At 36.9% G+C, this 15,108-nt stretch overlaps 1 protein-coding gene across 4 annotated transcripts in view; it reads left to right on the top strand.

Moving 5' to 3' along the window:
- Nucleotides 1-15,108, top strand: part of Tbc1d12 (TBC1 domain family member 12) — a 66,234-nt gene that overhangs the window by 26,977 nt on the left and 24,149 nt on the right. For 2 of the 4 annotated variants that reach the window (XR_007209888.1, XM_048338663.1), the window contains exons 3-6: nt 3,676-3,791; nt 4,673-4,755; nt 6,988-7,105; nt 9,002-9,108. Coding sequence is in view for 3 of the 4 variants with exons in the window: in XM_048338663.1 (XP_048194620.1) it covers nt 3,676-3,791; nt 4,673-4,755; nt 6,988-7,105; nt 9,002-9,108 (424 nt within the window). In the remaining variant the exon portion in view is untranslated. The remainder of the gene's footprint in view (nt 1-3,675; nt 3,792-4,672; nt 4,756-6,987; nt 7,106-9,001; nt 9,109-15,108) is intronic. The other 2 variants (XM_048338664.1, XM_048338665.1) reach the window with 1 other exon arrangement.

Here is a 15,108-nt window from a genome sequence, read left to right as displayed (position 1 = left end):
AGTCAGATAATGAGTACATTTCTTTTGGGACAGTGTCTCCTCTTCCCTTGTTCTCTCCCAGTTTTTCGCTCTTGATTATGGTTTTATTTGTATTTAGCTTGGAATTTGCCAAACTTTTTGTACTGTTGGTATAGTTATCATACAGTTTAGGAAAACTTTAGCTATTGTTTTCTCAAATACTTCACTCCCTCTTGGCTCAGACTACAATTTATACACCTGTGTTCCTCAAATGTTCTGCTTAGGCCTGGGAATGTGCCTTGGTGGTAGAGTGCTTGCCTAGCAGCCTGCATAAAGCCATGGGTTCGATTCCTCAGTACCACATGCACAGAAAAAGCCAGAAGTAGCGCTGTGGCTCAAATGGTTGAGTGCTAGCCTCAAGCAAAAGAAGTTCAGGAACAGTGCCCAGGCCCTGAGTTCAAGCCCCAGGATTGGCCAAAAAAAAGAAAGAAAGAAAAAGAGTTCTGTTTTATATTTCTCAATTGTTTTCTTAATGTGCTTAATTTTGGATAGGTTATGTTGCTTCAGTCTCAGTTTCATTGGGAATTCTTAGGCAGTTTCTACTATGTAAGATCTAAAATGAAATTGTTATTGGTTGTTGTTCTTAATTGCATACTTATACTCCCAGCTACTCAGGAGGGTAAAGATAGGCTCATAGGTAGGTCTACGTTATCAGGCAACAGTTAGTAGACTCTATCTGAAAAACAAACTGAAAGCAAAAGACCTGAGGCTAAGCTGAAATGGTAGAGTCACTTCACAAGTGTGAATATCTGACTTCAGTCCCCAGTACCCCCCTCATTGTCGTCGTCGTCATCATCATCATCATCATCATCATCATCATCATCATCATCAACATCATCATCAAATGAAACAAAAGCAATCCTTCAAATCCCCAAACCCAATCAAAACAAAACAAAAAACTTAAAAAGTGCTAAAACAAAAGACACTTCATTGGTAATTTTTTTTTTTCTCCAGTCCTGGGCCATCGACTCAGGGCCTGAGCACTGTCTCTGGCTTCTTTTTGCTCAAGATTAGCACTCTGCCACTTGAACTACAGCGCCCCTTCTGGCCGTTTTCTATATATATGTGGTGCTGAGGAATCCAACCCAGGGCTTCATGTATATGAGGCGAGCACTCTTGCCACTAGGCCATATTCCTAGCCCCTTCATTGATAATTTCTTAGTTGTGGTATAAATTAGCTCCCAAAAAAGTAACTCTAGGTTTGAACTTAAAAAAATATAATTGATGTGTTTATTTTTAAATTACATGTTAGTTATACAAAGATGTTGCCTTTTACAAAGCAGTTTATAAAAATATAATGCATCTTGATCGATGTCACCCCTTTATTATTCTCTATCCCTCCCAAGTCTTCCTTTTCCCCACTTTTCTTAATTTTGTAGTGTATGCATTGAATTTTATGACAACATGAAAAAAGTTTATTATATAACCCATGCAAAGATTGTGGCACATGAAACTTGGTTGCTGGACAGAACAAATTTTAAATGATTTGTGGTTGTTTAAGGGATCTCTCAGATAAACAGAACATAGACTTGGCAAATGGGTAAGAGTTGTAAAACTAAAGGTAATTATAACAGAATTTTACCAACAGGGGCTGGAACCATAAAGTAAGAAGTATTTTTATAGAAAATCCTTAAGGCAATTTAGGTTGTTTTTAAAAACTAATCTTTCAAATATGGTTAATAAGATTAGTGTGTGTGTGTGTGTGTGTGTGTGTGTGTGTGTGTGTGTGTGTGTGCGCGTGTGTGTGCTGATCCTTGAATTAAAGGCTTGGGTGCTGTCCCAGGTAAGCTAGCACTCTACCATTTGAGCCACAGCTTTACTTCTGGCTTTTTTTTTGGTTGGTCGTGGGGCTTGAACTCAGGGCCTGAATGCTGTCCCTTAGCTCTTTTGCTCAGGCTAGCTCTCTAGCACTTTGAGTCACAGCTCCACTTCTGGTGTTTTGAATGGTTACTTAGAAATAAAAGTTTCATGGGAACTTTTCTGCTCAGGCTGGTTTGAAACTGCAGTCCTCAGATCTCAGCCTCCTTAGTAGCTAGGATTACAGATGTGAGCCACCGGTGACCAGAACTTTTGGCTTTTTGGTGGACCATCTCAGATCTAAGCCTGCTGAGTAGCTAGAAGACAGGCATGAGCTACCAGGCCCCTATAACTTTTTTTTTTTTAAGGGAAATATGTGGTCTAGGAATTATATACCCATAAACTTGTTACTGATATTGGTGAACTTCTAGAAATAAAGTTCACATAGTGAACATTTCATATAGTGTGGCAATTCATATCTGTAATCCCTAGAGACTATGGAAGGATACTAATTCAAAGCCAGTCCAGGCAAAACTCTGCCATTGCTGAATCACAATAAAATATTGGGCATGGTTGCTCATGTCTGTTAATCCCAACTATGTTGGATTGGTCCAGGCAAGCCCTGGAAAAAATAATCAAGACCATATCCAAAAAATACCAAAACCAAAACAGGGATAGAGGACCTAGCATTAATGGTAAGGCACATGCCTAGCAAGCGTGAGGCCCCATGTTCAGGATCCAGGACTGAGAAAAAAAGTGAATATTATTGAAAGAGTGCTTAAGTGGGGATATTAAATGTGCCCATAAAGAATATATTATGGGGCTGGGAATATGGCCTGCTGGTAATGTGCTTGCCTCGCATACATGAAGCCCCGCGTTTGATTGTTTTAGCACAACATATGTAGAACAAGCCAGAAGTGGTGCTGTGGCTCAAGTGGTAGAGTGCTAGCCTTGAGCAAAAGGAAGCCAGGGACAGTGCTCAGGCCCTGAGTCCAAGCCCCAGGACTGGTACAAAACAAAACAAAAAAGAATATATTATGTCCAGTTAACCTCATATCTTTTAATAAAATTACACTCAGTGAATTAGAAAAATATCAAAATATTTTCTTAATTTAGTGAAGCATATGACAGAGTTTGGATCATATTTTTGTGTAAGATGTGTTAGCACGGTTTCTAAAATTAGTGTAGCAGATTGAAATCTAAATCATTTGATTAGAGGTTCAATGTCAGTCTTGTAAGAGATCTTCTGAGCTTTTGGAATTGTTCATCGCAGCATTTCCATCATTTATCTGCATAAAGGTTTAGAAAGTAGGCTTTTCTGCTCATAGATTGAATATGGATTTGGATAGCTGATACAATAAAAAATGTGTCCCTGAAAACTTCTTGCATAGTTAATCTAGAACATTACTGTTTGTTCTCCCAACGCACTGCGTACTTTTTTAATGTAATATAATTTAATCATTTAGGTTTTTTTTTTTTTTTGGCCAGTCCTGGGCCTTGGACTTAGGGCCTGAGCACCATCCCTGGCTTCTTCCCACTCAAGGCTAGCACTCTGCCACCTGAGCCACAGCACCCCTTCTGGCCGTTTTCCATATACGTGGTGCTGGGGAATCGAACCGAAAGCTTCATGTGTAGGAGGCAAGCACTCTTGCCACTATGCCATATTCCCAGCCCTCATTTAGGTTTCTGAAAGAAAAGAAAAAGAAACATTTTTATCTTCCTGAAATTTTTATAAAATTAATGTATTGTTTGTATATATATCCCTTATGCCATAACATTCTTAATGATACAGATTTAGTAAGACAAGCTGATAATTTGAGAGAAAAATCTCTACCTAAATTTTAGATATTTTTATTGTAGGAATATGAAGCACGAACAGGAAGGACATGTAAACCACCACCTCAGTCTTCACGACGTAAGAATTTTGAATTTGAGCCACTTTCTACCACAGCCCTGATTCTGGAGGATCGACCATCGTGAGTATTTAATGATCACCAAAACTCTCATCTTAAATAAGCAGGATGTGGTAGCGTATGCCTATAATACAAGCTATGCTGTAGCCATAGACAGGAGTACAGTTCAGGGAACAAAGTGTATTGGCTCATGCCTGTAATCCCAGCTACTCGAGAGACAGAGGTCAGAAGGATCACAGTTGAAGGCCAGCCTGGGCAAAATTTACCAAGATCAATCACATCTCAGTAAACAAGCTGGGCATGGTGGTTCATTCCTGTATTTCCAGCTATGCTAGAGACCATAGGTAGAAGAGTCTCATCCTAAGGTTGGCCCTGAGAAAAACACAAGACCAAAAAAAAAAAGGCTAAAAAATTGGGGCATGGTTCAAGTGGTAGAATGCCTACTTAACAAGAATAAGAAAGACCCTGAGATGGACACCAGTGGCACAGGCCTACAATCCTAGCTTCTTAGGAGGCTGAGATCTGAGGATCATGTTCAGAGCCAGCCTCGGCAGCAAAGTCCATGAGACTTAGCTCCAAATAACCACCAAAATCTGGAAGTGGCGCTTTGGTTCAAGTGGTGGAGCACTAGCCTTGAAGTCAAGACCCAGGACCAGCACAGAGAACAAAAAGGAAAACTAGTAACTATATTTAGCTTAAAATAAAAAATATTGGCTGAGATCTGAAATGTTTAAATATGTAATAATTTATAGATCATAAAGTGTAAATATCTCATGCACATTTGTACAACAAGTTCTAGGAAGCTCAATTCTGATTCTTTTAAGAATTTCTGGAAGTATGAGATGAGGTGAGGTTAGAAGTTCTTTGAATCAGGCTCTGAATGTAGTAAGCTTAAAAAGTTCATATTTTAAAAATTGACTTAAACGTATTCTTTTTTTTTCTAGAAATCTTCCTGCTAAATCTGTGGAAGAAGCTTTACGTCACCGACAAGAATATGATGAAATGGTGGCTGAGGCTAAAAAAAGAGGTATACGATTTAGCTTCAAATTGTACAGTTAATTTTCTGATTTTAACAGGTTAATTTTAATAGGAAGCTGAATAGTGAACTATCCCCAAACTGTGAATTTAACAGTATTTACTGACTGTTGTTAGTTTAGAATAAGTATGTATTGTTAGAAAAATACTATTCACTATATACATTTTTAGCACTATGTCTTATTGACAGTTGTTTTTCCCTTCAACTCAATCTATATGAATGGGACAATAGTATACGGTTCTACTTTTTGATATTATATTAGAAATGAAGTTATTTCTTTAATGTTGGAGTACACATAGATTCATAAAGCTAATTTTATTCTAAAACATTAATTGAATTTATTTTTCTCTTAGACTTTGTAATATTTCTAACATATACAGTAGGTGTTTATTGATTAATGTTGGCTTTCCTATTTGATTACTGTTTATTTATTGATAACTCTTTGTTCATAAAAATATAGTACAATAGAAAGTATGTTAAATTGAGAAATAAGACCACAACTTTAATCCTAATTTTTTAACACCTGCTTGTGGTACTCTGAATAGGCCTAGTATTTGTGTTCTTATCTGTGAAGTGTGGGAAACAGGTTAATTAGGGTTTTAAAGACTGCAACACTTGTATTCTTTTTTTTTTAAAAAAAAACAACAATGGCAACTTTCCCCAAGACATCTTATATAGAACCTGAATATACAGAAGAAAAGTAGAACTGCTTGTCTGCCTTCTTGTCCCTTAAGACAGTTTTTGAGGCATATATGAAATAAAAATAGAAAATAATTGGGCTAGCTGGTCTAGTCCTACAAAGTCCCCCATTGGCTCTAAAAGTATATAACTCACCAGGCGCTGATTGCATCTGTAGTCCTAACTACCCAAGAGACTGAGATCTGATGGTCCAGGTTTGACGCCATCCCCAGCAGGAAAGTTCATGAGAGTATCTCCAATTAATCACCAAAAATGCCAGAAGCAGAGCTGTGGCTCAAGTGGTAGAGTACCAGCTTTGAGTAAAAAAGCTCAGGAACAGCACTCAGGCCCTGAATTCAAGCCCCAGTACCAGCACAATAAAATAAATAAAGTAAGTAAAATATGTATGACTTGATATATAATTTACTTCTCTCTGTACTTAAGACACATCTTAATGTCAAATTGTGACCTTTAATTTCAGAGGTATTTTTTATATATGTATTTGTTGGAAAGAATTTTTTTTATCAATCTAATTAATAAAGTGAAACACAATACTAAAAAAGTTTCAAATACTAAGTATCATTGGCAAAAAAAAAGTTGTTGGCAGTACTGGGGTTTGAACCTAGGGCTTTGATGCTTGCTGTATGGGTGCTCTACTGCTGAACCATTCCTCCAGCCTGACATGTTCTGTGACTTATTTAATAGATTCATAAGCCTCTTTCTGAAAAAAGGGTTGGTAATTTGTTCACAGTTTTTTTTTTTTTTGTTGTTGTTGTTCTTTGTTTGTTTTTTGCCAGTCCTGGGCTTAAACTCAGGGCCTGAGCACTGTCCCTGGCTTCTTTTAGCTCAAGGCTAGCACTCTGCCACTTGAGCCACAGTGCCACTTCTGGCCTTTTTCTATATATGTGGTGCTGAGGAATCGAACCTAGGGCTTCATGTAATACAAGGCAAGCACTTTACCACTATGCCATATTCCCAGCTCCTCACAGTTTGTTTTTAATCTAGTTAATCCATTAAATATTTTATTTCATAGATTAAATGAAAACAAACTATTTGGTGTGGTAACTTACTAAAATAATTTTCCTGGCCTTTATTCTATTTTCTTTGTAGAATATAACATGTTATTTAAAAATTATGTCACTCAAGGTCATTTTCTTCTTTTCTTTCCTGTCCCATTCCTCTTTGTTATCAGAAGATTCTTTTCTGAGGGGATGGGGAGCCAGTCCTGGGGCTTGAACTCAGGGCCAGGTGTTGTCCCTGACCTTTTTTGCTCAAGGCTAGAACTCTACCACTTAAGCCACAGCTCCACTTCTAGCTTTTTGGTGGTTAGAGATAAGAGTCTCATGAACTTTCCTGCTCAGGTTACTTTTGAACTCCAGTCTTCAGGTCTCACCCTCCTGAGTAACTAGTATAGGCACGAGCCACTGCTGCCCAGCAGAAGATTCTTTTTGAAAATGCCTCTTTTGAAGAGTTAAGTAGAGGAAGAAGAGGGGTTTCATGATGTAGCTCATTTGTGTTGAAATAATTCTTACTTGTTTAAAACAGAAATAAAAGAAGCACATAAAAGAAAAAGAATAATGAAAGAGCGATTTAAACAGGAAGAAAACATTGCAAGTGCAATGGTAATTTGGATCAATGAAATACTGCCCAACTGGGAAGTGATGTAAGTAAGCAGACTTTTCCCAAAGTTTAGTTTGTCTTCAGAGTTCTCATCTGTCCAAGTCAGTATTTTATTACTTCCTAGCATGTATCTTATCCTTTGACTGAATTGTATTAACATGAAAGTCTCCATGTTTATCTCTGTGTCTTTGCCCATACCTCAATCTCTGCTATACACTTCTTTTACCATTCTTTGTGCCTGTTGAAATCTTACCTATCTTTGAGACCCATCTGAAATGCTAGCTGATTTGTGAAAGTTTTAGTCTCCTCAATTACCTATTCTCTTAATTCTAATATACTATACATTGTGAAGTGTACCATTAATAGAATAGCAGATTTTCAGAGGTCACCAAATATACATATACATTATAAAATGAATTTTTGAAAGGCTAAACATTAAAATATCTTAAAATGCCTCTGAAAAATATATCTGTTCTTGCCCTTTTCTAAATGTCTCATTGTTTTATATTGAGACTAATGTACTTCTTGCCTTAATTTGCCCTTTTTGGGGGGTAAGTTTGTATATGCTTTATCTTTCCCTATGGGCTAGTTGGGGATAAAGTCTGCAGTGCCTAGTACAGGCTATATCTTGACAATTTGTTGAATTTTGGAAACATGACCAATACAGTAACTACCATCTTGTTTATCTACAATCTTGTTTTCTGAAGTTTTATTTTTTTAATCATTTTTAAATGTTTTATTATTCTTTATTTTATTAATTACTTATGTACAAAGGAAATCATTCATTCATATGTGTTTTCTGAAGTTTTAAAATTACCTGTGGTCTACTGAGGTTGGAAAATACTAAGTGGAAATTACAGAAATAAATAACACATAGTTTTAAATTGTGCATTATTCTCAGAAGCATCTTGCTTTCCTGCTCTCTGGTAGGGAATCAGCCCTTTGTCTGTAGCCTATCCATGCTATATGTACTTCCTGCCTGTTAGTCATTCCAGTTGTCAGAGCTACTGTCATGGTATTGCAGTTCCTGTATTCAAGTAACCATCTTTTAAAAAACTTAATAATAGCCCAAGCAAAAGAGTAAAGGTGCTAGTAATTCAGATAGACATATTCAAGATAAGCTGTAAAGTACTTCACTTAAGTGGAAAGGTGAAAGTACTAAATGATATTTTAAGTGCCAGACCACATGCACCTAACTTTTATTACAGCATGTTCTTATAATTGCTCCATTTTGTTATTAATTTTTTTCATTTATTGCTGGTGTGCCTAATTTATATGTTCCAGTATATCATAGGTCTATAGGTGAAGGATGAAATCTAGTATACATTGACTGTAGTACTGTCTGGTTTTAGCCATCTCCTAGAGCTTTTTACATGTATTTCCTTTAGATAAGACTACTGTGTTCTACTATACTCTTTACATAGGTAATTGTATTAGAACTTTTATAAATGTATGTACTTTTACTCAAATACAGTCTTTTAGAGAAGCTCATGGCTATAGTGGTTAAGTGATTTGCCCAAGGTTATGCAGTCAGTGATTGGCTACACTGGTTTGAATTAATGTCTGTCAGACTCTAAAGCCTATACTCTCTCAGCAGATTATTGTTCTCCCAAACTATGGCTTACCCATATCCAGTTCTTTGTGATTTTATACTTTTTTTGTCCCTAATGTCCTTGTTTTTGATAATTGCGTATTTCTGATTTTCTTGTATCTTCAGCATCTGTCAGAGGCATTTCCCTTTAAAATACTATTGCTCTTTGAGATATTTTTTAGGCTTCTGTGGTGGATAAGCATGAACCCACAGGAAAGAATGCATTACATACTTAACTCTGTATTCATAAAATTCATCTGATCACTTGGCCATAGGTGAACCATCATGCAACTGTTATTTGGGGTATAAAAAGTAACTTTCTCCTTTTTTCTCCTCCTTTAATTCTAGGCGTAGTACAAGAAGAGTTCGAGAATTGTGGTGGCAGGGATTGCCCCCTAGTGTTCGTGGGAAAGTATGGAGTCTAGCTGTAGGAAATGAACTAAATATCACTCCTGGTTTGTATTCTATGTTCAGTTATTCCCACACTATAGATTGCCATCTCCAGAATTTTCTAAGGCAGATTAGTAGAGTGGCCATTTAAAAGAGACACTACCATAATAAAGTTTTAAAATCATGCCTTGTACTTGCCCAAATGCCTACCTTATATTATTTATTGTATTATATTCATATTACATAAATAATATTTGTGGATTTTCCTTTAGTTTAGAACTATCAAGAATCTTATTTTGTGTGTGTGTGGTGCTTGGGTTTGTACTTAGGGGCTCAGGCTGATTAGGCAGACTCTACCACTTGAACCTCTTTCTTCATTCTTCTTCTTCTTTTTTTTTTTTTTTTTTTTTTGGCTTTTTTAATTTTTGGGTAGGGTCTTATATTTCATCCCCAGGCCAGTCTTGGACCTTGATTCTCCTAACTCTGTCCCTACATACCTGAAATTAACTTCCTGCATAGCTAGGATTACTGGCATGAAACAAACATGTGGTTTGTTCTTTGAGATAGGGTCTTGCTAATATTTTGCCCAAGTTAGCCTCAAAGCACAATCCTCCAATCTGTGCCTTTCAAGTAGCAGGCTTACAGGTATTAACTGTCATACACAGCAAGAATTTTTTTTAATGGCTGCTCCTGGAGCTTGAACTCAGGACCTGAGGTTTTTGTTTTGTTTTTGTTCTTAAGGCTAGCTCTCTACCAATTGAACCACAGCTCCACTTCTAGCATTTTGGTGGTTAACTGGAGATAAGAGTCTCAGACTTTCCTGCTCGGGCTGGTTTTGAACCTCTCTTCTCGGATTTCAGCTTCCTGAGTAGCTAAGTTTACAGATGTGAGCCACTGGTGGCCAGCCGGCAATAGTATTTTTAATATTCAAATTGACATCTAGATAATTCAATGAGTTGTTGTCTTTTTTTGTTGTATTTTCTTCACAGCTACATCTACATACCCACTTGAGTGGGTAGAATGTATGTCTATGGTTTTTGTCCAGGGCTGGCCCCATACTGCAGTCCTGTCTATTCTGTGTGGCCTGGCTAAAAATGGATAATTCTTGGACTTCTAACTTTGGTTAAAACTTTTGGATGTGGCTTAAGTGCTAGAATGCCTGCTTTATTTTACATGCAAGGGTCCTGAGTTCAAACCTAGTATTACACATACACATTTTTAAGTGGAATTAGGATAATGACATAATAAATAAAATAAAATATTTAACAAAATAGGTGCTGAATTGATTGGGTAGCAATGTTAATGTTAGATATAACCGTGCCACAAAAGGATGGAGTACCTCAGATAATGGAAATAATATATTGCTAGTGTTAGTTTTTCTTTTTGTATTTATTAAAAATGCAAGCAATATTATATAAATTTTAAGTGTCTTATATTCAAACTATTCTTGATCTTACTGTAAGCATTGTTAACAGTTTGGTATATAATCTTCCAGATCATTCATATGTACAAATAAAAATGTATGCATCAGGTAGAATTTTGGAAATATATTTAATTACCAAGGATATTATTATTCAGTAGCTTTTATGGTTCTGAGTTACTTTTATAATTAAAAAACAAATATGTATTTCAAAATAAAAATTGTGCCATCTACGTATGATAATTTTAAAGATTTTATTTTTCTTTATTTTTTCTATCCAGCTATTCTGTGGTTTGTTTTCTTTTCTTCCTACTAATCTCTCTGGATTATCCCCTGTCACGCATATAAATCTGCCTCATATTTACTATAGGTACATTGTATTCCACAGTGTGTCTGTACTATAGTTTATATTCAGTTATTTTCATTGTGCTAGTCAAATTAAAGATACATAGTGAAACTGTATCTGAGTATTGCCTATCACCTTTGAAATTGGAAGTGTAAAAAATTATCTATATGGGGGTAATTTAGAAATTTACTAAAAGTCCTAAAAAACATAACCACTGACCTGCTTATTTCAGTCCTAAGAATTTACTCTTAAAGAAAGAGATAGGATTAGGTTCAAAATTTTTCTATAAGAATATTGATTACAGCAACTAACAAATATGAAATTGGATAGAATTATGACAAAATATCTTTATTCTTATTTGTATATTCATTTATGTTTTATTTTGTGCTGGTCCTGGGTCTTGAACTCAGGGTCCTCAGGATACTTCCCCTGATGTTCTTTTGCTCAAGGCTAGCACTCTTAGAAGCTGAGCCACAGTTTCACTTCAGGCTTTTTATTTTTTTTATTTATTTATTTATTTATTTATTTTTTTTATTATCAATTGAACATAAAATTTTTTTTACAGGGTGCTGTGCAAAGAGGGTGCAGTTACATAGTAGGGCAGTGTGTACATTTCTTGTGATATCTTACAACCTGTTTTCCCATCCCTTGTCTAGGTCAGGTAGACCCATATGCAGTATACAATGTATCAAGCACATATACAGTGTTCACAGACTTGGTCTCTACTGTCTCTCCATCTCCCTTTGTTAACAGTCATATATCAGGGAGATCATGCCCCTTTGTTTTCTGTGTTCTAGGCTTGTCTCACTCAACATTATTTGTTCGAGTTCTGACCATTTCCCTGCGAATAACAATATTTCACCATTCCTAATCGCTATGTAGTATTCCATTGTGTATAAGTACCATATTTTTTGGATCCATTCATCTGTGGAGGGGCATCTGGGTTGTTTCCAAATTTTGGCTATTGTGAATTGTGCTGCGATAAACATGGAAGTACAAATGTCCTTTTGATATCTTGGGTTTTGCTGTTTAGGATAGATGCCTAGGAGTGGTATGGCTGGGTCATAGGGTAGGTCTATATTGAGCTTTTTGAGAAACCTCCATACTGTTCTCCAAAGTGGCTGTACTAATTTGCACTCCCACCAACAATGGAGAAGGGTTCCTCTTTCCCCACAGCCCCTCCAGCATTTGTTGTTTCCTGAGTTCAGAGTATAGGCCATTCTAACTGGAGTGAGGTGGTATCTCAGGGTTGTTTTTATTTGCATTTCCTTTACTGCCAGGGATGTTGAACATTTCCTCATATGTTTCTTTGCCATTTTTATTTCTTCTCTTGTGAAGTCTCTCTTTAGCTCCTTTGCCCATTTCCTAATTGGTTTACTGGGCTTGGATGGGCTTAGTTTTTTGAGTTCTCTGTAGATGACAGATATCAGGCCTTTGTCTGTTGCTGTGCTGGTAAATATCCTTTCCCATATCGTTGGCTGCCTTTCTATTTTGGTGGCTATGTCCTTAGCTGTGAAGAAACTTTTTAATTTGTAGTAGTCCCATTTGTTGAGTCTTTCCCCTATTTGTTGTGCGCCTGGGACTCTATTCAGGAAGTTCCTTCCTGTGCCTATAAGTTCTAGTGTCTTTCCTACTCTGTCCTTCAGTAGTTTCAAGGATTCAGGTCTGATGTTGAGGTCCTTGATCCATTTTGAGTTGATCTTGGTGCATGGTGATAGGCTTGGGTCTACTTTGAGTTTTCTGCATATGGCTGCCCAGTTCTCCCAGCACCAGTAGTTGAAGAGGCTATGTTTATTCCATTGTATGTCTTTAGCTCCTTTGTCGAATATCAGTTGGCTGTAAGAGTGCGGTTTTATTTCTGGGTCTTCAATTCTAATCCACTGGTCTTCCGATCTGTTTTTATACCAATACCATGCTGTTTTTGTTATGATGGCCTTGTAGTAGAGCTTGAAGTCTGGTATGGTGATACCTCCTGCACTATGTTTTTTGCCTAGAATTGCTTTGGCTATTCTAGGTTTTTTGCTGTTCCATATGAATTTATGGATTGGTTTCTCTATTTCAGTGAAGAATGTGGCTGGGATTTTGATAGGTATTGCATTGAATTTGTATAACAATTTGGGCAGTATGGCCATTTTCACTATATTGATTCTGCCTACCCATGAGCATGGGAGGTCTTTCCATCTCCTTGTGTCTTCTTTGATTTCCCTTATTAGATTTTTGTAGTTTTCATTGAATAGGTCCGTCACGTCCTTGGTTAAGTTGATCCCTAGGTACTTTATTCTTTTTTTGGCTACTGTAAATGGAATTGTTTCCATAATTTCCTTTTCTGTTTGTCTATTGCTGGTGTACAGAAAAGCTGCTGACTTTTGTGGATTGATTTTGTATCCTGCTACTTTGCCAAATTGGTTTATTAGATGTAGGAGTTTGGGTACTGAGTTTTTTGGGTCCTTGAGATATAAGATCATGTCGTCTGCGAATAGGGATAACTTGATTTCTTCTTTGCCGATGTGGATCCCTTTGATGTCCTCCTCTTGCCTTATTGCTATGGCTAGGGATTCCAGTACTATGTTGAACAGAAGTGGGGAGAGTGGGCATCCTTGTCTTGTTCCTGTGTTTAGGGGGAATGATTTAAGTTTCTCTCCATTTAATATGATATTAGCAGTTGGTCTGTTGTATATGGCTTTTATTGTTTTGAGGAATGTTCCATCTATTCCTGTTCTCTCCAAAGCTTTTAATAGGTATGGATGTTGTATTTTGTCAAAGGCTTTTTGGGCATCGACTGAGATAACAATGTGATTCTTGATTTTAGTTCTGTTTATGTGGTGAATTACATTGATTGATTTACGGATGTTGAACCATCCTTGTGACTGAGGGATGAAGCCTACTTGGTCATGATGTATGATATTCTTGATCACTTTCTGGATCCTGTTAGCTAATATTTTATTGAGGAGCTTTGCATCTGTGTTCATTAGTGATATTGGTCTGTAGTTCTCTTTTTTTGTTGGATCTTTGCCTGGTTTGGGAATGAGTATGATATTAGCTTCGTAGAATGAGTTCGGGATTTCTCCCTCTGTTTCTATTTCGCGGAAGAGTTTGAGGAGTATTGGAGTTAGCTCCTCACTAAAGGTTTTGTAGAATTCATTGGTGAATCCATCTGGGCCTGGGCTTTTCTTAGTAGGGAGGTTCTTGATTACCTCCTGTATCTCACCGTAAGTTATTGGTTTATTTAGTTGATTTATTTCTTCTTGGTTCAGTTTGGGCAGTTTGTACTTCTCTAAGAATTGATCCATTTCTGTAAAATTATTGTTTTTTATTGAGTAGAGGTTTTGGAAATAGCTCCTTATGATTGTTTGAATATCGTGTGTATTTGTTGTAATTTTTCCTGTGGAGTCCTTGATTTTACGAATATGAGTCTCTTCTCTTCTTTTTTTTGTGAGTCTTGCAAGGGGTCTGTCAATTTTGTTTATTTTCTCAAAGAACCAGCTTTTAGTCTTATTTATTTGTTGAATGGTCTTTCTATTTTCAATCAGATTTATCTCTTCTTTAATCTTTGTAATCTCTCCCCTCCTAGTCGTTTTAGATTCTGTCATTTCTTGTTTCTCCAGTTGTTTTAGTTTCATCGTGAGGGTATTCACCTGCTCTGCTTCCATTCTTTTAATGTGGGTACTGAGTGCAATGATCTTGCCCCTCAGTACTGCCTTAGCTGTGTCCCATAGGTTTCTTTGTGATGTGTTTTCTTTGTCATTGTGGCTTATGAATTCGTTGATTTCATCTTTAATTTGATCTGTGGCCCAAGTGTTGGATAGCAGCGTGGGGTTTAGCCTCCAAGAGTGTGTATAGGCTCTGTGGTATCCTTTGTTGTTGAGGGTTACCTTTAATCCACTGTGATCAGATATAATACATGGGATGATGTCAATTCTTTTGTATTTGCTGAGGTTCTTTGTGTGGGCTATGACGTGGTCTATTTTGGAATATGATCCATGGGCTGCTGAAAAGAAGGTGTATTGGGTCTCTGTAGGGTGGAAGGTTCTATATAGGTCTGTTAGATCCATTTGGGCAATGGTGTTATTTAGGTCCTCAGCTCCCTTACTAATCCTCTGGGTGTTGGATCTGTCTCTTGGAGAGAGAGGAGTATTAAAGTCACCCACTATGATTGTGTTTGCATCTATCTTGCTCTGTAATTCTGTGAGAATTTGCTTGACATATGTCGGGCCTCTTTTGTTCGGTGAGTATACATTTATCACCGTGATGTCTTGATTCTGGATTTTTCCTTGTATCAATATGTAGTGTCCTTCTTTG

Source organism: Perognathus longimembris, chromosome 2, assembly GCF_023159225.1.
Source record: "Perognathus longimembris pacificus isolate PPM17 chromosome 2, ASM2315922v1, whole genome shotgun sequence".
Lineage (NCBI taxonomy): Eukaryota > Metazoa > Chordata > Mammalia > Rodentia > Heteromyidae > Perognathus > Perognathus longimembris.
The sequence above is the reverse complement of the archived record's forward strand: the minus strand, read 5'-3'. Positions and strand labels throughout refer to the sequence as shown.